A 23837-nucleotide genomic window follows, 5' to 3' on the forward strand; every position below is an offset into this window, starting at 1 on the left:
AGAGCATTGCAGCCAACAGGCACAGATCTCCCCACAGGAAGCCCAGTTGCCGTCCTGGGGCGCTCCACTCCTCATTGGGAACAGAGCAACTACACCAGGGTTTCTCAGCTCCCTGACAGGAATGGTGCAGTTTCACAAGGCTTCTCAGCTTCCCATCAGGAACAGGGCAGCCACACCAGGCTTCCAAGCTCCGCACTGGAAACAATGCAGCTGCACTAGGTTTCTTGACTCTCCACCAGGAATGGAGTAGCCAGCTGGACACAGAGCTCCCTACCAGGGACTTGCTTGGCCAGCCAGGCTCTTAGCTCCCCACCAGGAGCATAGCAGCCAACCAGATTCCCGTCATTGCTCTTCCCACCAGAAGCCCGTCCTCCCTGCCAGGTTTTCAGCTTCCTGAAACACACTGAGAGCATAGCTGCCTGGCCAGGGAGCTCCAGTTAGGTGCCATGGTGGGAGAGGGGGCACCTACCCCATTCTTGGTGGTGAGGGGAGCCAAAAGGAGAAGACAGATGGTTCTCTTATCTCAATGAAAGCACTCCTTATGAGGATGTGCACCACCAACTGAAGAATAGCGGTATGGACATGAATGTCTGCAATGCTCTTTTTACTTTTTAAGCCTGAGCCCTATGAGACTGAGTGCAGCTGATTTTTCTGGGCAGTGCAGATGTCAAAAAACCTATGACTGGCCCATGCTAGTTGATTTGGGCTAGTGGCTGTTTTGGGACTCGGTTTAAGGGGCTGTTTATTTGCAGCATATACATTTGGCCTTGGGCTCACATAGTTCTAGCACCTTCTGAGGCGGCAGCCCAAGCCCAGACAGCTATACCTCAATTAAACAGTCCCTTAGTCCAAGCCAGTCATAGGTGTCTAACTACATTGTAGACATAACCTTAGGAGACTAGCACAGAGATTAAGCAATGCTCCCAGACCTCTTGACACTGAAGTCAATAACAGAACTCCCATTGGCTTTGAATGGAACAAGTGCATCTCAAGATTTGCTAAGAGCGAGTTCCCTTTTAAAAATAATCTATATTCAAAAACAATCCCTTCAGTTTGAAGGTGATTGTTAAAGCGAAGAAAGCAAACAGAAACCTCATCTCCGAGGCCATGTCTTTGATAAGCAAGGACCAATTAAATAAGAACGTTTCCCAAAGAGTGGGTGTCCCAGTAAAATTAACACTTACTGAGCAAAGTGCCTCCATTGGATGAAATGACATTATGCTGCAGAGCAAAACTTTATATCCTTTTTACTGGCGGTGGAGGGGGAAGCCACAGGTCAGGCAGTAAAATACCGTTCCTAACTCCAGAAAGGTTAGAGTAAAATCCACCCCAAACCTACACCAAATGAAAGGAGAGGTGGGAACACACAGGGAAAAGCCCGTCTTGGGGCAGGCAGGCAGGCAGGCAGACTCCCTCCCTCTTCCTGGGTACCCCGCTGGGTGTGGCCTCTCCCCGCCCCCTTGGCCTCTCTCTCTGATGATTATCTAGAGAGGCGGCGGGGCCAGCGGGAGGAGCTGCTGTTTTTAGGGGGTGGGAGGGAGGGAGCTGGTGGGGTCAGTTTTTAAGCACCCCGAGGTTTTTAGACGTGCATGGGCGCTGCCCCGCGTGTGGGGAAGGATGGTGAGTGGGGCTGGCGGCTAAGGGGGCTGGGAGAGGGGGGCCGAGGCCGGAGATCGGCGGCAGGAACCTCGGCGGGGAATGGGATTTGGCGGGGCCCAAAGCCGCTGTCCTGTTCGGGCTGGGCTGCAGCGCTGGCGTCCCTGTGGAGACGGGCTCGCCCCGGCCTAGGGTGGCTGAGGTGGGCGGTCCCCCGCCCCTGGCATGGCTGAGGGGCCGTGTGGGGTGCAACGGGCCGGCTCCGCTGGGGACAGGGGGAGAGAGCCGCGCGCGGCGCTGGCCGCTGAGACGGGCCCTGGGACGTCGAGGAGGCTGGGCCATGCCTCGCAAGCGCCGCCATTTTGTTACACCCGGCTTGCGACGCCGGGCCCGTTCCGCTCGCTCCTTGCCCCTGCGCGGCGGCAGCCCAACGCCCTGGCGGGTGGTGCTGCGGCCGCCGCCCCTTCCCTGGGGCCTCCCCGCGCTTCGGCCACGCAGCCCCCAAGCCCCCCACTCACTGCGCCAAATGGCTCCCGCCGCCGCCCGCCCCTTGTGCCGGGGCCTGCCCCGCTCCGTCCCCTGCGGGTGCGGGGGTCCCGGCTGCTTCCCCGCGGGCCCACTGGAGAGTGACAGTGAAGCCCCAGCCCGTTCCCTCAGGTGCTGGGCGGAGCAGCCCGCAGGCCTGGGGAGTTTCGCTTGCTTGCCTCGGGGCTGGGCTTAGCCAGGCTCTGGACGCGTTTCCCTTCTCTAATGCCCCATGGGGTGGAGGCTTCAGCGCCAGGGCCCTGTTTTCTCAGGTCAGTCTGTCTGTAGGAAGCATCTTCAGGAGAGGCGTCAAACCCCCTCTGCCCTCCTTGTGGCTGGTGCGCGCCCCATGTGAGGTCAAAATCTGCAGACCCCTGGTTTAATTTGAAACTCATGCTTCTCCTGGCAGGTTCTCCTCTAGCAGGCGTGGATGCAAGCACGCCTGGAAGTGTTCACTTCCACTCCTGTTGTGGAAATGCAGCACAAAGCAATTCAGATTTGGGTACATTATATAAGTTACATATATTTCAGCTGAGCCAAAGCTTTAGTTTGAATCTTTTGACCTTTTTCAAAAACAGTTTCATATTATGAGTTTGCAACTCATCGCTGCTCTTAAAAAAAGTGTACTTCTCAGATGTTCATGTTGAAACTGTTAGAGGAAAAAAGCAGGCTTTAGTTTCTGTGTCAAAACTGAAAAGGTCTTGTTTCTGAGAGGAATTAGCTCACACTTCTTACTTTAGGATGTACTAGAATATATTTAGCTCCCATATACAGGTTAATCATTTACTAAATAATAATATGAAGACTTTCAAGAAACAACTTGATGTTGTTTGCACATCTTTCTGTAAATCATGCTGTTGTCTGGGAGTAGTAGGGTGCTGCATTAAGCTTGTGGTGATGCAAACAATAGGACTAAACTGGTAAAATAAAGACACTAGAAATCAAGAATATCACTTGCAATATAGCAGTTGTAGTATTGTAATTATGAAAATGTACTGTGCTTTGTATAAATATGGGACAAAACTACCTTTCCTGCAGGTGTGCATGGAAAGATCTTATTACTGGCTTTAACATATTTTAAATGGTGACACTAATTTGTGACCTTTGTATTCTGAAGCTGATTGTTTATTAATATTTCTATTGTTAGTAAAATAGTAAATTTAGTAGTGTCTTGCCTTTCATGTTTAAATGCAGTTTTGCTCTTCACACTTTCATTTATGGTAGCATGACACTACTATTTTTTACAGCTACTGTAACGAGTTGCTAAACACGCAATCCAAAAGTGTCTTCCTGTCATATTAACAACTTGATCGTATATCAACTTTCAGACTGTACGAGTTCTGTTAAGTATTCAATTTATAATGGTCCTTGTGGCAACAGGGTGTGCGTGGCAGAGCAGAGGCCAGCTACCATGGGGAAGGAGTCTCCCACCATCTATACACCCCCATCCCCACTCTCTGCCTTGCAGCTCAGTCCCCAGCCATAGCTCTGCTCCAGACCCAGGTGCAGTTCTCCTCTCTAAGGCCAGCATTACCTTCAGCCCAAGCTCCTGTGCTGAGCCATCTGTACAATAATGGAGTGGGCTTGTGGACATACTCCATTACTGATAAGGGGAGGTGAAAAAGTTAGGGCACCTCATTCTCCCCATTCAAGATATCTTGTATTATCAGGCACATTTATCGTAAACTGCTTTGCTATTAAATTGAACTTAACAGTGGAACAGACTTTTTCACCTTCAGTGTTAGTTCCAAAACTATTTGCTAGATAATCTTTTTCATGTTTCCAGCCTCTTTATAAGATTACCGTATATTCCGGCGTACAAGACGACCTCTGAAGTTAAAAAACATCCCCCAAAAATCGGGGGTCGTCTTGTACGCCGGATGCCCCGCCGCCGGAGCCCCTCCGCGGCTTTGAAAGCCTTGGGGGAAGCCGGCGGCGGGGCATCCCAGGCGCGCATGGGCTGCCCCCCCGCCGGAGCCCCTCCGCGGCTTTGAAAGCCTCGGGGGAAGCCGGCGGGGGGGCAGCCCATGCGCGTCTGGGATGCCCCCCCGCCGGCTTCCCCCGAGGCTTTCAAAGCCGCGGAGGGGCTCCGGCGGGGGGGGGCAGCCCAGGCGCTCCTGGCGGCTTTGCTCCCGGTGCCTCTGGTCTGCTGGGGACCATCTCCAGCAGACCAGGAACACCGGGAGCAAAGGAGGCGGAGGGGCACTGGGGTATAAGATGAAACCCTATCTTTTAATTAAAAAGATAGGGGGTCGTCTTATACGCCCAGTCGCCCTATACGCCGGAAAATACGGTAGATAAAAGTAGAGGTTGAGATAATTATAGCAGGGGTGGCCAAACTGGCTTGTGAGCCACAGGCAGCTCTTTTAGGGTATGTCTAAACTACGTCGCTTTTTTGATAAAGGGATGTAAATTAGACATATTGAAATTGTACATGAAGCCAGGATTTGAATTTCCTGTGCTTCATTTACATAATGGCGGCTGCGGCTTTTTTTCGAAAAGCTGCTTTTCCAAAAAAAGAAAAGTCAAGATGGAGATCTTTTGACAGAAGTGCCCCATTTTGAAAGATCCTGTAACCCTCAAAAAATGAGATTTACAGGATCTTTCGAAATGGCATTTCTCTCAAAAGATCCCTGTCTTGACCATTGGGCTTTTTTTTCCCAAAAAGTGGCTTTTGGGGGGGGGGGGGGGGAGCCGTGGCCGCCATTATGTAAGTAAAGTGCAAAAAATTCAAATCTCAGCTTCATTTATAATTTCGATATGTCTAATTTACATCCCTTTATTGAAAAAGGGATATAGTTTACATACTTTTAGGCTACGTCTACACTGGCACCCTTTTCCGGAAATGCTTAAAACGGAACAGTTTTCCGTTATAAGTATTTCCGGAAAAAGCGCGTCTACAAGCACTTTTTCCGGAAAAGCGTCCATGGCCAATCTAGATGCGCTTTTCCGCAAAATAGCCCTGGTTGTCATTTTCGCGATCGGGGCTTTTTTGCGGAAAAGACTCCTGTGCTGTCTACACTGGCCCTTTTCCGGAACAGTTTTTCCGGAAAAGGACTTTTGCCCGAACGGGAGCAGCATAGTTTTTCCAGAAAAACAATGACAATTTTACAGTAGATTGTCATTGCTTTTCCCGAAAAGCAAGCGGCCAGTATAGACAGCTGGCAAGTTATTCCGGAAAAGCGGCTGCTTTTCCGTAATAAGTGGCCCAGTGTAGACACAGCCTTACTGTTAAAAGTACAGCTCAGGAAGTCTGTGTCTCCTCCCTCCCCTTCCCCCTACTTCTTGATTTACAAGATTCCAGAGGAAGAGACAATTGTTCTCTGTAAGCTGTGCGCTTGTGTGTCTGTTCAGGAGAGATTCGGATGCCACCCACCCGATTAGCAGAGCACCCACAGAGCTAGGTATTATGTTTCTATTGGAGGTGCACATTCACAAATGCCTTGGTGCACATAAAATATTTGTTCCACACATGGATTGAAAAGATTAGCGGGAACATTGTTTGGGACTTCTGCCTTGTGGTGGGAGTAGGAGCTTTTGCCCAGTGGGGAGGGTGTTCATAGAGCTCCTGACCAATGGATGCCTCCCAAAGGGCAAATGCCCTGAGCAACTGCCTCTGTTAGTTGTGCCCCAGCCATTGAACTTTTGAAGACAGTCAGATGTGGGTTGGGAGGGCCAGTATGTTGGTCCACCCACCCCTGAATTGCAATAAAATAATTGTATTGGTCTACATCTCTGGTGCTCAAACTTTTCCAGTTGTGCCATTCTCCTTTCCCTCTCTTTCTCCCACCCCCAATCAATAATGGAATTTGTCTGCTCTCTTTCTCCAGTTACTGCACAGCCAAGGTTTTCTCAGAAGCAGAGTTTGGTTTGAAGGTAGAGATGGGGATGGAACTGGAAAGGAGGGCACAGCTGAGTCTGGGGGCAGAGAAGGAGCGAGGATGGAGTTGGGCCTGGACCTAGAGCAAGACTGAGGGCTGAAAGGGTCTGAGGTACAGCTGGCCTGTGGGTAATGTGGGGCTGGAAACATAGCAATATCTTCCTGCTCTGTGCGCCCCCTGCCCCCAGAACATTTGTTCCTCCTAACCCCTGTAGGGGACATGCCCCCCACACTTTAAGAATCACTGATATACATAAAAAACCAAACCCCTTTTGGTCTTACAACCAACAACTAAAGTTGACTGGGATATCACCTAGTTTGCAAAAGGTATGTACAGTACAGTACTTGGCTAATAGCTCCACCTGCTGCTTAATGTGTAAACTACACTATCACTGTTACAGGGAGCCATGTTCCTTCTCCCTTTCAGGTAATACGCTGTCATGGTAACTGCAACTCCTGTACATAGAAATGCTACACATGTGGGTCAATGGCAAGAGTATGAATAGACTTTACATATCTTTATATTCTGAGCAAGGTGTGGAAGGGGTAGGATTGAATGCTCCTGGGGCGGGGGGGAAGCACAGGAATATTGTTGCAGTGGGCTAGTTGAAGCTCTAGTGAGGATCCAACAGAACAGTTGGTTAGATTTGTTCTTTTTTTCTGCTTTGCCTTTCACAAATATAAACTCTGCTTCATTATCAGTATTGTAAGGTATAACAGACGCCCTGCCTATTCAAAGGGAGAATAGGACCCGGTGCTAGCAACAATGCCTAAATTCTTAAATTTGTGATTGTCGTGAAATGTTCTCTATTTCCTTTCCCATTTGTCATCTCTTTCTGTACATATGTCTATGGCTCATAGTTTTTATATCAGTTAGTACTTTCAACTATCTCTCTGCTTTTGAATATACTTTTTTCCCACAAAATTTTCCAGGCAGCCTGGCTGCACTCCTTGATCTTTGGTTCCTGTGGTGATGGCCAGCCAGTCTAGGTCAGAACTAAGGATGTTAAGGACTAGTCAACTATCCAGTAAGCAAATGCTTATCAGATAGTTGAGTCAACTAGTCGATTTCCCCCCCCCCCCCCCCGCTCCCTCCACTTCGCTGCAGATCGAGGCAGCACAGTGGGGGGGAAAGAGGGGGTACTTCAGTGGCAGCACTGTAAGGAGTTGACCCCGGGCTCCATGCAGTGCTGTCCCTTTGAGTCCCAGCTCATCCCGGATTCTGCAGAAATGCCACACAGAGCCCAGGATCAGCATTTCCATGAGGGCGCTTCTGCTTTGAAATGCACAAGAACCCCCGCTGGGGACTCTTGTACATTTCAAAGCTGGCACTCCCATGTGCAGCCCGGAGTCAGCTGGACTTTACGTTGGCTCCAGCTGCACGTGAAGTTCTACATTCCTCCTTTGAAATGTACAAGGGCCCCTGGCTTGCATTGGGTCCCCCTGCTACACTTCTGATTTTTAAATGTATTAAAAGGCAGCAGGCTCTTAATGCATTTAAAAAACAGAGGCACAGTGTCTAGGAGTGGGTGCAAGCCAGGAATCAGCTGACTTCGGCTTGCATCTAGTTCCCACTGTCCCCTTGCTCCCTGCGGAGCTGGTCCTGGGGTGAACGGGGCATGAGCCGAAGTCAGCCAATACCTTTTAAGCCAGCTCGCACCAGCTCCTTCTCCCTCACCCCTTTGCTGCCTCTGATAGAGATGGAGGGGAAGGGCGGGAGCAACTAGTCGACTACCCGATAAGCAAAAGCTTATCAAATTGTCTACTAGTCCCTTACATCCCTAGTCAGATAGATGGCTGTAGTAAAACAGCAAATGGTGTGATGCTGTAATAGAAATATTGAATTGATTGGTATTTTGGAATCTGATTTCACATAGACCAGACTGAGACGAATGAGGCATGTTACCCCACTACACTTAGAGATATTGTTACAGGCTGTGAGCTCACTCAGGGTACATCTACACAACAGTGTTATTTTGGAATAACCTCAGTTATTCCAAAATAACAAAGAGTGTGTCTATACTACAAGCCTTTATTTCAAAATAATGTTGAGCTGGAGGACTTCTTACTTCAACTCGTGGTAACCCTCATTTTATGAAGCATAAGGGAAGTCAAGGAATAAGTGTTCTTCCTTTGAGCTCCTGCTCTGTAGACGGTGCCAAAAGCCAAACTAAGCTATTTCGACTTAAACTACGCAATTGACATAGCTGCAGTTGTGTAACTTATTCTGATTTTAGCCTGCTGTATAGATGTACCCTCAGAGATATCTACTTTTGGCTCACTTCTTGATGATTAATTTTGGACCACAAAGGTTAGAAAGACTTAGGAATTTCAGTTCTCCTTTTTAGTGTAATTCTCTGCCAAGATGCAAATTCAGTAGTCATGGAATACATGGGGCTCTTGAGGATCAGCCAGCATATAAGGTAAAAGGCTATATAATCTTTGCCTTGTGAGAGATTACTTGAAATAGTAACTTCTTGCTTCTTCCTCATATAGGACTCAAGGCAAAAACCCTGTTGCTACTGCTTTATTGAAATCATAGTGGCTGGAATAAGGGCCAAGAGTCTACATAAGAGATGTGAGAGTTTAACTGGTTAATCAATAAGCTAATGCTCGTTGGTACAGTTAACGGTTAAACTCCTGCAAGCTGGCAGCCTGCGGGGCCAGCAGCCCGCAAAGCCAGCAAGGCCAGGATCCTGCAGGTGCCCATCTAAGTCTGTAACCAGTGAAATTATGAGTTACACATAGTTAGTATTTTTAAATCCTTTTTACATCCTTAGTCTACATGTTTGCATTTAAATAGATTCTCATTTGGGATGAGAACAAATAATAAAAGTTAAGGCCAAAACGGCCAGATCTTTCCCCTTGATGATTAAACTGTGATATGACTGTAATGTATTGTGGCATTACAGACTTTGAAAGGTGACTTATCAAGGAGAAAAATAGGCATGTACTCATTCTTTGATGCTTAATTGTGTAAGAAGACTTTTTAAACTTCTCAGCACTAAAAAAACTGATTTGGTCTATTCAGGAACTCATGGATACTTGGAAAACTAGAACAATTACAGGAGTAACAACTGAGCTATTGAAAAGATAAAAGGATTTTGTAGTTGGATGTTTAAACCAGGGGTTGGAAACCAGCTGTGGCCCTTATCTTGTGTGGATCTGACCCTCGAGGCTCAGGGCTTCCCCACGGCATTGGGGAGTCCATGGGGCTGGAGCACACAAAATCTACTAGTCTGTGCCACCCATCCCCTAGGATCTGCTGTGTGAAGGGAATGTGGGGAGTGTCTTTCTGCTTCTTAGTTGTGGGCCATGTCCAATGAGGATGTTTGTTTTTTTGAACTCCTCACTTGTACGTGGCCTCCGACTGATTCCTCTTTGGGTCAGTGGCCCCCGACCCGAAAAAAAGGTTCCTCATCTCTGGTTTAAATCTGTCATTAACCTCTTTAATCCCAGTATCTAATAAACTTCTTGGAGAAGAAATTTCTAGATCTAGAGCTCGGCACCTTAAGATGTGACAAACTCAAAATTCACACTGTGTCTTCCAGCAAAACCAGGCAAAGTCATTGGAACGTTCTCCTGATACAAAGCTGAAGCTTCCTGAAATAAACTAAGATTGCCTTTTGAGCAGAAAGGACACAAAGTGTAACTATATCTTCCCTTGGAGGCCATTTTGTAGCTGGATTTAAGAAATTATTGGTAGTGAATCTTGTTGGTTTAATTTCTCTCTCCTTCATCTGCCTGGCAAATCAAAAAGCTGCCAGTGGCTCAGGGTGGTGGCAAGAAGGTGAGAGACTGGGGGGGGGGGGGGGGCTGGGGTGTACCTGAAGGCTGGCATCAGAAGGGCCACAATTAACCTTCCCTGGTCTGTCAAACTTCCTCCTTCAGAATCGGTTAGGTCCCGAGGGTACCAGTCCATAGAAATTCAATCTTTATTTAATTTCAGAGTGCTTGACTTAAGATTGTTCTTTGAATGTGTTTCTTTCTGAGTAATCTAAGGAGGGGATGTCCATGTGTATACCCTACTTCAAACATAAGTGATTTGTACAGTTTACTGAACCGCAAACTCTTCAGGCTGTTTTAGACAAAGTTGGCAGATCTTGATCTCTGATTTGGTTTAACTTTAAATTTTGACAACACAAAATCCCCCTTTTGTAAAGGGGGATGTAAATAGTGTGATCATATTAAAAGCTAGTTGCAGTGACTATAAAGAAAAAAATTAAAGCTAACTTTCTTCCATGTGTAGCTGCTGGGTTTTGTTCTGGGACTGTTCATACTTGAGTGCTGCATTAATTACTTGTTTAAGGGTTTTTTTGGATCAGATAATGTGGAATTCTGGAACTTTGCAAGCAAATCTGGCAGTCTGTGGTGTCCACTTCCACATGGGGTTCAAGACAGATATTCAAGTGTGTTTTTCAGCAATTTCGTTTTAGACTTGGTAGTAAAGATTGTACCTATCTAATTTGGCACCCTCAGGCCCAGACCGGTGCTGAACCAGAGAATTTGCCAAACCATGGTTGGTCAATATTGTCTAGCAACATTACCAACACTTTCATTGCTTACTGGGCTTTCAGCTAATTAGAGCTAAATAACACAGAACACTGAGAGCCAGGACTGGTGGCTGTAAACAAACTTTATGGGATCATGACAAATTTGGCCACACCCATGATAAGTGGACATCTGGTTAATTATTGGGTAGTCAAGTGACTACTCGCTTCCGCCTCTCCGTCCCCCCTTGCTGCCTCTATCGGAGGCAGCAAGGGGGGAAAGCTGGTGCTGGGGTGAGCTAGCTTAAAAGCCAGCCCCCCTCCCCCCCCCAGCACTGTCTCCGTGGTGCGGGGTGGACAGGGGAGGCAGACCTGCAGGGTCACCTGGCTTGCGCCACACTGGCAAGCTAACCCCGCTGCAGCTCAGCACTTCAAATTGTAGTAAGAGACCAGCAGGCTCTTACTAAATTTAAAGTGCAGAGCCACTGGGTCCCAGGGCAACACAAGCTGGGACTATTGGGGGCAGCATGAGCCGGGACTGAACATTCCCAGCTTGTGCCATCCCCAGTACGCTGTGGCTTTGTGCTTTAAATGTAATAAGAGCCCAGGGGGCTCATACTACATTTAAAATGCAGAGCTGCAACAGGAGCACACACACCCATCAGCTAATCGAATAGTCGATGGAAGTTCCATCAACTACTCAATGAGTCAGTTAACCGATAGTTAGCATCCCTAGTTAAAACCAGGCCGCACCACAGATGTTGCAGGGTCCGAGAGTGCTAAAGAGAGATTTAATGTGGCCATGGAGCTTTGAGGAAAAGCAGCTTAACTGAACATACTTAATCTATCCAAAATGTGGCTTAGTGCTAGGTAAAGAGATTTAATATCGAAACCAGTCTATGAAGTAGAATTAATTCAGAATATACATCTTTGAAAAGAAATTATTTGAAGCACTTCTGTTGCAAATAGAGTAAATTGGAAATGGAAAATATTGTATGTAAGGTAACATTTGAACCTTTAGTGTCCTAAAATGGAGTGTATAAATGGTTATAATATATACTTTATCAAACTTACAGTCTGCAGCAAATCCAGAGTCCCAGTGTGCAAGCATCTCCAGGGAGGAGAACACCCAGTTGTCGTCAACAACCAGTCAAGGATATGTTTTACCAGAAGGAAAAATCATGCCGAACACAGTCTTTGTTGGTGGAATTGATATAAGGGTATTTACATGTTTTAACTGTGACATATATGCTGCAGTGACTGGACTGTTTTTTTGGTTTTTTTTGAAGTGGAGGGCAGAAAACAGAATTTTACTTCTTATAGGAATTGGCTGATCCCACGGCATCTACCAGTTTTATGGTATTGCACTGCTGTGTGAGATCTGAGTTCAGTTCCAGTTTTGTTCCTTAACTAGGTGAGCAGCACTGAACTGTGCAAAACGGTGGGTGGGTTTGAAAATGGCTGCTTTTTCTGTAAACCCACTTCAAACAATTGAGCACAAATTTGGAAAAGGAGTTAAGAGTTTCTTGTGGTGGTGGCCAGTGGTGTATTTTTTTTTTTATGATAAACAAATTTTGTTCCTTAGATGGATGAAACAGAAATTAGAAGCTTCTTTGCACGATATGGTACAGTGAAAGAAGTGAAGATAATCACTGATAGAACTGGTGTTTCCAAAGGGTAAGTAGAAAATTAATGATTTGTCTTGGTCATTAAATCTTTGCTAACCTAGTAATGTTGGTAGCCACAAATCACCAGGGGAGACATCACCATATGGGGAATTGGACTAACTCAACCATAAAACATATTATTAAAATAGTAGAGCCCTGTCTGTATTACTAATTCTGGAAGTGGTGAATTACAGATAACCCATATGCTACCACAGACTCAATTAAGGTGTAGCTGATCTTATAAAGAACAATAGTGTGTGCTTTAGCTCAGGGGTTTTCAAACTCTGTGTCACAGCTTGTAAGGGCAAGCTGCTAGCTGGCTGTGAGATGCTTAGTTTACTTGCAAAGGCACAGGTATGGTCACCACTTTCCACAGCTCCCATTGGCCATGGTTAATGGGAGCTGTGATTACCTGCATCACCACAGGTACGGTCAAATAAAGTGTCTCATGGCCAGCTTGTGGCTTGCCCTTACAAGCTGTAACCCAGAGGTTTAAAACCCCTGCTTTAGTTCACTTAATAAATCTTGCTTTTCTGTGGGCATTTAGGGGTATAACCACTGAATTGGTCAAACTAGCATTGTCTGCCAAATGCAAACAGCTTGAGATGGAATGAAATTCTTTTTAGATCATCTGCTTTCATTGTTTTGGAGGAACAGTAATCATAGGTCCAATTCCTAGGCATGTGCTTTTTCACCTGGAAAGAACTCTTTGATCAGCTCCTTTATACCTCCTGGCCCATCCTTTCCTTTGCAGATTGTGATGTACCTTATAGAAGTAGAAGTCATGGTTATTGGTAATGTGCTAGACAGATGAATAATGTGGATCAAAACTACTGTTTTGTCTATGCTTAATATAATACACTCTTGTTGCTCCAAGTCTCACATCATCTCAGTGATAAGACCAAATACAATCCGGCTGTGTCTAGACTGGCCAGTTTTTCCGGAAAATCAGCCGCTTTTCCGGAAAAACTTGCCAGCTGTCTACACTGGCTGCTTGAATTTCCGCAAAAGCACTGACTTCCTACTGTAAGAAATCAGTGCTTTTTGCGGAAATACTATGCTGCTCCCGTTCGGGCAAAAGTCCCTTTTGCGCAAAAGTTTTGCGCAAAAGGGCCAGTGTAGACAGCTGAGATTTGTTTTCCGCAAAAAAGCCCCGATTGTGAAAATGGTGATCGGGGCTTTTTTGCGGAAAAGCGTGTCTAGATTGGCCACGGATGCTTTTCCGCAAAAAGTGCTTTTGCGGAAAAGCGTCCGTGCCAATCTAGATGCTCTTTTCCCAAAATTCTTTTAACGGAAAACTTTTCCGTTAAAAGCATTTCCGGAAAATCTTGTCAGTCTAGACGTAGCCTCCCAGTTTCACAAATTGGGGAAACCAAAACTATGGTGAAGTGAATTGCATCACGTCACACTCAGTCTCAAATGAGAATCAAATCCCTAAACTGGAATCTAGCTGGCACTTTGTAATAAATACACTATTCATATCCATTTTTCGTTCACAGAATCCAGCAGCAGGATATTGAGTTGGATTTGACTGTCTTTTGGGGCATGTTAACCCAATTTATGCTTTGAGCTTTTTCAAAACAGGCTTGCAAGTCACACTGAACTTTTTTCCTTTTCCTTTTGCAGATACGGATTTGTATCCTTTTTGGACAACGTAGATGTTCAAAAGATAGTGGAAGTAAGTTAATTAGCTATTTGGGGATGCCTACATTTGTATCTGTATTCTGCTGTTTATAAACATAGTTGCTGGGCATGCACTGGCTATATTCTACATGCTGCTATAAATGAATCTGAAAGAATAGTCAGGTTTTTTGCTTTTTAATTATTTTGCTGATTTTTTTTTTTTCAGTCACAAATAAACTTCCATGGTAAAAAACTGAAACTGGGCCCAGCAATCAGAAAACAACAAAATTTATGTAAGTACATCTAGACTGGTATTTTAGCTTGTTTCTCCTTATGAAAGGATGCTGATTTAAATATAACATTGTCATTTGTTTCTATGGTACATACAATCTTGTATTATTAGTATGAAAAGTGTTACAACTAAAGTAAATCTAAGTACAGTAAAACTCCATTGGTCCGGCATCCAATGCTCCGGCACTCCTGATGGTCCGGCACCATCAGGAACCTGGAAGTGCTGGGGCAGCCGGACAATTGGAGCTGCTCTGCGCCCGGCTTCCCTGATTCAGCCGCTGCTGAAACTGACGAGCAGCTGAATCAGGGAACCTGGTGGCAGAGCAGCTGGGGTGCTGCCAGGTTGTTCCCGTAGCGCCGTCCCTCGGGGCGGCGGGACCATCCCAGCAGCACCCCAGCTGCTCTTGGGGATGCCTGGAGCAGAGCAGCTGGAGTGCTGCCGGGTTGGTCCCGCAGTGCCGAGGGGCGGTGCTACGGAACCAACCCGGCAGCACCCCAGATGCTCTGCCCCAGGCGCCCCTATTCAGCCACTGCTGAAACTGACCAGCGGCTGATTCTGGGAAGCCCGGGGCAGAGCTGGACTATCAGAAGGGGGGGCTATGAGGGGCCTGGGGTGGCATCCCCCCACCCCAGACCCCTCCTAGCTCCCCCTCCTGATAGTCCGGCATATCTGATAATCCGGCACCCCCTGGGTCCTAAAGGTGCCGGATTATTGGAAGTTTACTGTAATTGCTATCGGTCAATACTGAGACTTTTTTTACTTAGATTTGGTCCCCCCAAAAAAATTGATTCATTTTTTACTATCCTAATGTCCCAGCATGTAAACTGCAAACACTGCTGAACACCTCAATTGTTCTGCAATTAATTTTAAATTTTTAAAAAATCATTTAACCATACTTATCTGAATTATAAGACCTTAATTTTGGGCCTAAACTACTGAAAAAAAAATGTTGTGAATCGTCACTCTCTCTTTAACTAGGTGCTTACCATGTGCAACCCAGACATCTGGGTTTTAATCCTCCTGTGCCACAGTTTCATAGCATGTGGAGTAATCAAAACACGGAAACATACATACCTCCTCCAGCTGTGATGAGCCCAGTAACTCAATATGTTCAGGTAAGTTTATTTCTTTATGGTCTGATATTTTGGATCATAACTCTGCTCTTCAAAGCACTAGAATGTAACACTTCTGATCCACGCTTATTTGACCTCTGAAATAAGTACAATATGAATTTTAAATCTTGACATTCATACACCTAAAAATGTGAAACCTGTAATAGCAAATCTTTGTATAGAGTGGCCATTTTGAAAGATACCATCAACTTGAAATCTAATCTACTTTGAAATACGGATTAAACTATAGTTTTTTTGTACTGTACCTGCCCTGGAGTCCTCCTGTCCATTATTATGATTTTTTAACAATCTATTTCCTATTATTTCTCTTTTCTGCACACCCTCCCCCCATTAGAAAAATTGAGGTGGGGAGAGGAGTGATTATAGACAAAGTGCTGTTAGAATAAAGTTAAAGATAGGTAATCTGATTACTCTTCATTTAAAAAAAAATAGTTGTAACTAGCAAATAATGCACCAAGTGCAGACAGATGTGCCTTCTAAAGCAGGCAGATTTAGAAGTACCATCATCATAAAGCTTTCAGTAGACTTCTACTTTTTCTAGAATATTGATGTTTGCAGTCACTTACTAACCGACTGTATTACAAAATATCTCTGAACTATGGAAACTCCCTTTATATTTAGGAAGAGTATTGCTTTCAAATGAAGTTAAAGCATAAAAACAAGTATTGGGTGAGACCAAAAGTTCATCTAGCCCAGATTCTGGGTCAGACCAAAGATTCTGACTGTGGCCAGTACAAGAGGCTTCAGAGGGAATAAGCTAAACAGTTAGGGGATGGATTACTTCATGACTGTTACCTATTCCCAGCTTCTGGTAAAGCCAAAATCTTCAGCCTGGTAATGCTACTCGGAATGAAGCGAGAAAAGAGAATCAGGGGAGTTGCCTAAATAAGAGATCTTGAGCTTTAGAGGGGTAGCCAAGTTAATCTGTAACTTTTAATTTTTTTTAAGAGATCTTGAGTAGTTTGGAGGTTGCTCCCAATGCATAGCTCAAATTGCATAGCTTATTTTGAGCTACAGGTGCAGGGTAGACATGCTTAGAAACAACTACTTTAATTTATGGTCAAATGCAGTTCGTGGCTAAGGACTTGTCTATACAAACATTTAGGCTGTGTCTACACAGCAATGTTATTTTGAAATAACTAGTATTATTTCAAAATAACATACAGTTGAAATACTGTCAAGCTGGTGGACTTCTTACTGTGACTTCTGTAATTCTCATTTTATGAGGAGTAAGGGAAATCGGAGGAGGAGTGCTCCATTTCAAAATAAGTGCTGTGTAGACAGCACCAAATCTCAAAATAAGCTGTTTTGAAATAAGGTACGCAATTGACATAGCTTATTTTGCATTAAGCCCTGCTGTGTAGATGTGCCTTTAGTGTGCAGAAGCTAGATTTACTTGCTGTCTTGCTTTTAAACTCTGTATCTGTATAGATAAGCCATGAAGTTTCTGTTGTTCCTTGGGTTCTTCAGGGCGGGGGACTAGGAGTGTGGGGAGTGCAGGAGTCAGTGCAGGGAGTTGGATGGGAGGTGCTCAGGGTAGGGGGTAGTGATGTAGATGTCAGAGCAAGGAATGGGGGGCTACAGGTAGGGGGCTGGGAGATATGGGTGGACTCACCAGGGGGAGGATGGCAGTGCAGCTCCTCCCCCCACAAGCTCCTGGGGCAGGTGGGACTGCAGGTGCCTAGTCCCAGCCACTAGCTTCTTGGGATATGAGGGGAGAGCTGCGGTGCTTCTGGGAGGTTGGGGTTGTAGTGCCCGGCTCCGGAGGGACAGCCAAGGGGACGGGATTGCAATGCCTGTCCTCGACCACCAGCGGAGCTTCTCCGAGGGAGGTCAGTGCTGCTAGCTGGTGCCCTCCTCCCATCCAGCACTGCGGCCAAGGCCCAGGGCAGGCGCCCTTTTACGTAGGCTGGTGGCCAGCAACATCACTTTCTTCCTGGTGCAGCCACACCGCTGTGGTCACTCTGCAGTATAACTGTCCTTATCAGCCCCCTCCCTTTCCGTGTTAAGGAAAACAGTCCCATTCCAGGTACATGCCTTTTTCCTGGCACAACTAAACCCTGATCTTGCTTTAAGTTAGGATAAGAGGAAGTGACATACCAAACTTGGTGGTCTTAGCTCGTACTATTTAGGAGTAGTTCTAGAACAAATGGGTTCACAAAAAAACAGATAATGCACAAACTAATCTGTCTGTCTGTCTGTCTGTCTGTCTATCTATCGACTCATTGAGGCTCAGTGAGACTGACTTACTCTGTGGCAAGCCAAAGTTTGGGTCTACAATGCCCTAGCTTTCTGGGCCTTGATGTCCTCTGTGGAAACTGCTCCAGTGCAGTGAAAGCCCCAGAGTGATGTTGGAATATGTTAACATTCTATGAGGGTACTGCTTACTGTACAGCAAGCTGGTGCACTGTAGATTTACACCATGGTTTGCTACTCTGTAGGTAGCAGTGTAGACAAGCCATTAAGCTCTTAAGTGCTGAAGATCCTTTTGAAAATAGGTCTTGGACACTTAAGGTGTGTTCACATTGTAGCCAAGGGTGTAATTACTGGCTCCCGTATAACCACCCATGCTGACTGTGATTCATTTACTATGCTAAAAATAGCATATACCTATTAGGGATGTTAAACGTGTAATTCATTAATCGTGTAGTGGATAAAAATTTTGTCAACTACATGATTAATCATAAGGGTTTGCGTTGCAAGCACTCAGGCCTGGCTCGCACCGGGTCCTAGCAACTACCGTTGCTGCTGCTCTGCATTTCAAACCCTTTAAGAGCTGCTGCTCGCTAAAAAATTTATTTGCGGAGGGCGGGGGCATTGCATGTAGTCGAAAGCATTAACCAATAAGCACCGACTTATTGTTTAATCAACTACACTATTATATCCCTGGTACTTGTGGGCTCGCCACTCTCAGTACAAACCCACCTGAATCCCTAGGGATTTATTTGGTTAACTAGCTTATGCACTGCCCGTATATTGCTAACTTTGTGTGCTAGCCCAATCAATGGTGCCAGTAGGTTTATCAAAGGAGGAAATAATACCCTGGCTGTCATGCAGATGTACTTTTTCCTAATCTCTTTAACCTATGAAATGCAAACCTTTTTTTAAAGGCATATCCATATGGGTCACAAGCTGTACTGATACAACAGCAAGTTCCTGTAGGATACCAGCCCACCTACAACTATCAGGTACATATTTTTAAATGGCTTAATTTATTTAAAACATTACACTCACTTATCTAAACATTCTGGCGATTAGATGTTGGAACTCAATTTGTTGGTTCAGTGCTTTTTTTCCCCTCAAATATCTTTCTGCAGTGTTACTTCATAAATCTTTCATTTAAGGCTGCCAGTTAATCACAGGTAACTTATGTGATTAACTCAAATTAATTGTGATTTTAAAAATTAATCACAACTAGTTGCCATTTTAATCACACTGTTAAACAATAGAATACCAATTGAAATTTATTAAATATTTTAGGATATCTTTCTGTATTTTTAAATACAGTAAAAATCCTTTTATCTGGTGTGAGTGGGGAGTGCCTATAAATTAAAAAAACTGGTTGGTTAAGAAGGAAGGGTTTGGAGTGTGTGTGTGGGGATGTTGCTGGACAGGGGTGTGGGAGGGGCTCCAGGGTACAGGCTCTAAAACAGAGCTTGGATCTGGTGGGGGATTGAGAAGGGTTTGGGGTGCTAGATGGGGCGGGGGCAAGCATTCACCTGCAGAGGCCCCTCAAAATAACTCTCTGTCCCTGCTGCTCCTTCAAACAGTCGAGCAAACTCACTCGCACCAAAAGGTAGTACACTCACCTGGCAGCCTGTTCAGCAGCAGGATCTCTTGCTCTCCCTCTTAAATTCCCCTGTCTGCAGCCCCCTGTCCTGACACAAGTATTAAATGACATTTTAGTTTCAGCTTTCATCAAAAAGATTTGTAGTGATTGGATATAACAAGGTGAATGCCAGTAAAAGTTAGGTAGGATCTGATGCTACAGTAGGGAAAGAACAAGCTGAAAATTATTTCAAGTCATCAGGGCCCAATGAAATAGTTCCTTTAGTATTCTAGGATGTGTCTGAGGATATGTCTGAGCCATTAGCAGTTATCTTTAAAAAGTAATGGGAGATGGGAGCAAAGTCAGAGGCCTACCAGTATATTTGCCCTTTTTCCAATCTATAAAAAGGAAATAAGAACAACTCAGGGAATTCTAGACTACTCCTCTTAACTTCAGTACCCAGAAAGATAATGAAGCAATAGTTAAGCAGTCAGTTTACAAACACCTAGACCAGTGGTCCCCAACACGGTGCCCAGGGGTGCCAGCGGGGGCATTTCTGTGTGCCCGCCAAGTGCTCGGGGCTGGCATTGCCCTGGGCACATGGCGCATGCGCGGTGCCGGCCCCAGGCGTGCTGCGCATATGCGGCGCCAGTTCCGGGCGCATGCGCATGGGGAGCGCTGGCCCTGGGCGCTTGGTGAATTGGCCGCCTGTGCTCCGGGCGCGCGGCTATGGGGAGCACCGGCCCCGGGCACGCAGCTAAAGGGGGCGCTGGACCCGGGCACGTGGCAAATTGGCCTCCCCGCCCCGGGGCGCACAGCTACGGGGGGTGCCGGCTCTGGGTGCGCTGCTGTGAGGGGCGCTGGCCCCAGGCTTGCAGCGAATGAGCGGCCCCGCCCATGGCCATGCGGCGCATGGGGTTGCTGGCCCCAAGCACGTGGCTCATGGGGGGTGTGGCATATGCGCGGCCCCATCCCCGGGCACGCAAGTGTTCCCGCCCTCTGGTGCCCGGCGGGCGAACAGCCCTGCCCCCTGGTGCCCGGCAGCTGCAAATGGTTGGGGACCACTGACCTAGACAATAAGTTAACAGTGTGCATCACCTTTATTATTTAAGAACAAATTTTGTCAAACCAACCTAATAGCTTGTTTGTTTTTTTTAATGGGGTAAGAAGCCTTGCAATTAGAGGGGAGGCAGTACATGCAGTATATCTTGTCTTTAGTAAGGTTTTTCTTTTTATATTGTCTCACATGACTTTCACATAAACTAGAGAAATGCAACCAAATGAAGCTACTATAAATTGGGTACATAACTGGCTGGACCCCAAGATTAATTAGCAATGGTTCAAAATCAGATCGGAAAGGTATATCGAGTGGGATCCCACAGGGATCAGTTCTGTTCAATATCGTAATGATTTAGATCCATAGTTCTGAAACTGTGGGTCAGGACCCAAAAATAGGTTGCAGACCCCTTTAAATAGGGTCACTGGGGTGGCTTAGAGTTACTGTAGCTTCAGCCATCTTCAGAAGGACTCAGGATGCAGGCCTCCTGCCTGAGCTTTGCCTTTATCACCACCCAGAGTGGTGGGGCTTGGACTGTGGCCTCCCCTCCCTTGAGGCAGTGGGGTTTGTATGGACTCAGGCTTTAGTGTCTCCCCTCCCTCCCTTGGGGTCATCATAATTTTGTTGTCAGAAGGGGGTCATGGTGCAATGAAGTTTGAAAAACCCTTATCTAGACCATCTTGACAGATTCCACAGCCTCCCTTGGTAGTTTATAGTATTCTATAGGAAGATTTTCCTAATGTCCAGTCTAAATTGCTTTTACTGCAATTTAAGACCATTGTTGTCCTGTCCTAAAGGGAACCATTTTTTACCTCCTCTTTGTAACAAACTTTTATGTACTTGAAAATTGTTATGTCTCCCTTCAGTCTTCTTCCTAGACTAAACAAACCCATTTTTTCCCAATCTTCCCTCATAGGTCATGTTTTCTAGACCTTAAATAGTTGCTCTTCTCTGGGCTTCCTATAGTTTGTCAACATCTTTCCTGAACTGTGGCACCCAGAACTGGACACAGTACTCCAGTTGAGGCCTAATCAGCATGAAATAGAGCAGAAGTATTACTTCTCATGTCTTGCTTACAATACTCCTGCTAATACATCCCAGAATTATGATTTGGGGTGGGTGGGTGGGTGGGTCGGTTTGTTTGTTTGTTTGTAAACTGCTGACTCAAATTTAGCTTGGGATCCACTATAACCCTCAGATCCCTTTCCACAGTGCTCCTTCCTAATCAGTCATTTCAGTTTTCATATGTGTGCCTGATTGTTCCTTCCTAAGTGGAGTACTTTTGTATTAGGGATGTTAAATATCGGTTAATTGAATATTCGAGTAACCGTTTCAAGCCAGGACTGAGCTGGACTGCTGGCCAGCCTGCTAAAAAATTTACTAGCAAGTGGGTGGGAGGTGTGTGAAATGCATGTACTCTATAGCATTAACTTATAAGATTTTGCTTATCGGTGTATTGGCTACACTATTACATCCCTACTTTGTATTTGTCTGTATTGAATTTTAACCTGGACAAACTGGAGAAATGGTCTCATTTTGAATTTTAATCCTGTCCTCCGGAGCACTTGCAACCCCATTCACCAGGTTGGTGTCATCTGTACTGAAGATAATGACAGAGAGTACAAAGTTTGTACAGTGTTTAGCAAAAAGCTCCAAATTATACTAGCCAATGAGACTCAGTCTATTTAGGAAAATTTTAAAAGTATAAATTCAAAATATGATTAAAATTGATAGGAAATATGATTTAAGCAGTTTCCTGATTTAAATCACTTTTTAAATAAATCACCCTCTCCTACAGAAGAAATAGGAAGTATGATATGATATGGTGGTAAAATTTACTACACACTTAACCAAAATACTGAGGGGGGTACACCTGCTCTACATAGATTATTCTGAGACACATTCTTGAAAGGTGCTTTGGTAACGAACACCGGAGTATTGGCTTTAGCTGTAGGATTAGTTTTGCACATATAACTGATCTCAAACTCCTACCAAACTGGATGAGATACTCTAACTTCCCTATTGCATTATTTTAAAAAGTTTGTAGACTAAGTGGAATTTGGTACAAATTAAATTGATAAAGTGACTCTCTTAAAAGCATATAAAACTGCTTGGTGAAGGGATATTAATTTGTAATTTATGGGCTTTACATGCTCTGTTCAACCCAGATTGTAATGAAGAAAATAATCACCAAATGGTTTTAAAGGTGATGTGCAAAGGAAAAAGAAAAAGGGGTTTGAGCTCTCTTTGTAATCTATTCTTCACTTATAAAGACTACGCAAAAGGCCCTTAAGAAGGAAGGCTTTCCAAATATATACATGAGTGTAATCTTTAAAAATATTTGCAATTTCCAATCTAGTTTTGCTAGCAGATTATTGGAGATTTCGAATGTGAACTCTTTCACCCCTTAACTGAGAGTTGGAGTATTCTCTTTAAGAGATCTCTTTTCTGAAAAGTTTCCTGGTCATTTGAGTTAAAGGTGTAAACAAAGTAAGACACACCTCCGTTGCATAGCTTTCAGCCTTAAAATAAATTAAACTTCCTGCCAAAGAATGCATCTGATACCAGGAAGCAAGCATACCCATTCTGAGAGGTTTTGAAGTTCAGCTGCTGCTTCTAAGCCTCTGAGCTGTGGGTGCTATCAAAGATAATCTTATGTAAAGGCTCTTAATAATCATGTTTAGGTTAGTTGAAATGCTGAATTTAATGCTGCAATCTACTCTAGTTCTTCTGAGCTCCACAAATTACCTTGGTCAGGTTGTGAAAACTGATCAGTGATTGAGCGTCACTAGTCACTCAGGTGAAAAACTAAAATGCAGTCTTGTTTTGTGAAGCATACTTGGTGATTTGGCTACCCTGCAACACCTTTCTACCATTTCTGAGGGAAATCCCAGTGAGATCCTGGTGCAGATACCTGTTCAACAACATATAATGTCAGGGGTAGCCAGACTTTATTGACCCTGAGTCACAAACTACAATCTTCAGAAGTTCAAAAGCTGGAAGGTGTATGACAAGGCTTGGGGATTCAGCCCTGCTCCTGCTGAACAGGAACACCCTCGGGGGCTAAAGCTCCACGAGCCCTCTTCCTCACTATGTAGAAGCCTCAACCTGCCAGCAGAGGTACTGAGCTCTCTTTTTTCCCCTCCACCAACCCAGTTTGAGCTGGAGAATGTTGGAGCGGGATGCAGGGTGAGCTCTGCAAGCCCCACGTTAACTGTAAAAGATATTTATACTTGGGGGACATTAAGTGCCAAAAACTTTAAAATTCTGCAGATTGTACTTGTCAAAATAACTGGCTACATTATTACATCCGTTTCAGTTATTTTTAGAAATTTGTTATAAAATACAGTATGTCAGCAAGTATTTCTGTAACAATACAGACACACATAGATATTCCCCCAAGAAGTAGAGAGTTAAGGAAATCCCCATGACAGCCCAGTTCCTGTTTCTCTGTCTCCTGCCCCAGATACCCACACCCCCTCTGTCCTCAGAAGGTAGCTGCAGGGTCCCCAGATACCTGTGCCTCCTCCCCTTCCAGTGCCTAGCCATAGGGGAGCCCCATTTGTCCAGATATGCCCTCTTTCCCCCATACATCAGGAATCCAGAGGGAGAAACAGCCTGATGCTCTGTCCCAGACTTGCATAGAGTTTTCTGTGCGCTGCCCTCTCCTTCTCTTAGGACATGTGGGGAACTGCAGCTGCCAGGAACCAGCTAGCACTCTCTCGCCAGCCGTGTTTATATGTGTGAGCAGGGATGTGATGAATCCAGTGACCCCTAATTGCATCCCATTTCTGTGGGGGAAAGA

At 45.3% G+C, this 23837-nt stretch overlaps 1 protein-coding gene across 2 annotated transcripts in view; it reads left to right on the top strand.

Annotated features, from left to right (window-relative positions):
• The first annotated feature begins 1398 nt into the window (after window positions 1-1398).
• DAZL (deleted in azoospermia like) overlaps window positions 1399-23837 on the top strand; it is a 34083-nt gene continuing 11644 nt past the window's right edge. Inside the window, exons 1-7 of one of the 2 annotated variants that reach the window (XM_075919812.2) lie at window positions 1399-1620; window positions 11568-11711; window positions 12077-12168; window positions 13785-13836; window positions 14008-14074; window positions 15052-15188; window positions 18317-18394. In XM_075919812.2, coding sequence (XP_075775927.1) covers window positions 1618-1620; window positions 11568-11711; window positions 12077-12168; window positions 13785-13836; window positions 14008-14074; window positions 15052-15188; window positions 18317-18394 — 573 coding nt within the window. In that variant the 5' untranslated portion in view covers window positions 1399-1617. Of the gene's footprint in view, window positions 1621-2506; window positions 2624-11567; window positions 11712-12076; window positions 12169-13784; window positions 13837-14007; window positions 14075-15051; window positions 15189-18316; window positions 18395-23837 lie in introns of those variants that run through there. The other variant, XM_089776644.1, reaches the window with a different exon arrangement.

Source organism: Pelodiscus sinensis, chromosome 2 (assembly GCF_052426305.1).
Source record: "Pelodiscus sinensis isolate ZL-2025 chromosome 2, ASM5242630v1, whole genome shotgun sequence".
NCBI classification, from domain to species: Eukaryota; Metazoa; Chordata; order Testudines; family Trionychidae; genus Pelodiscus; species Pelodiscus sinensis.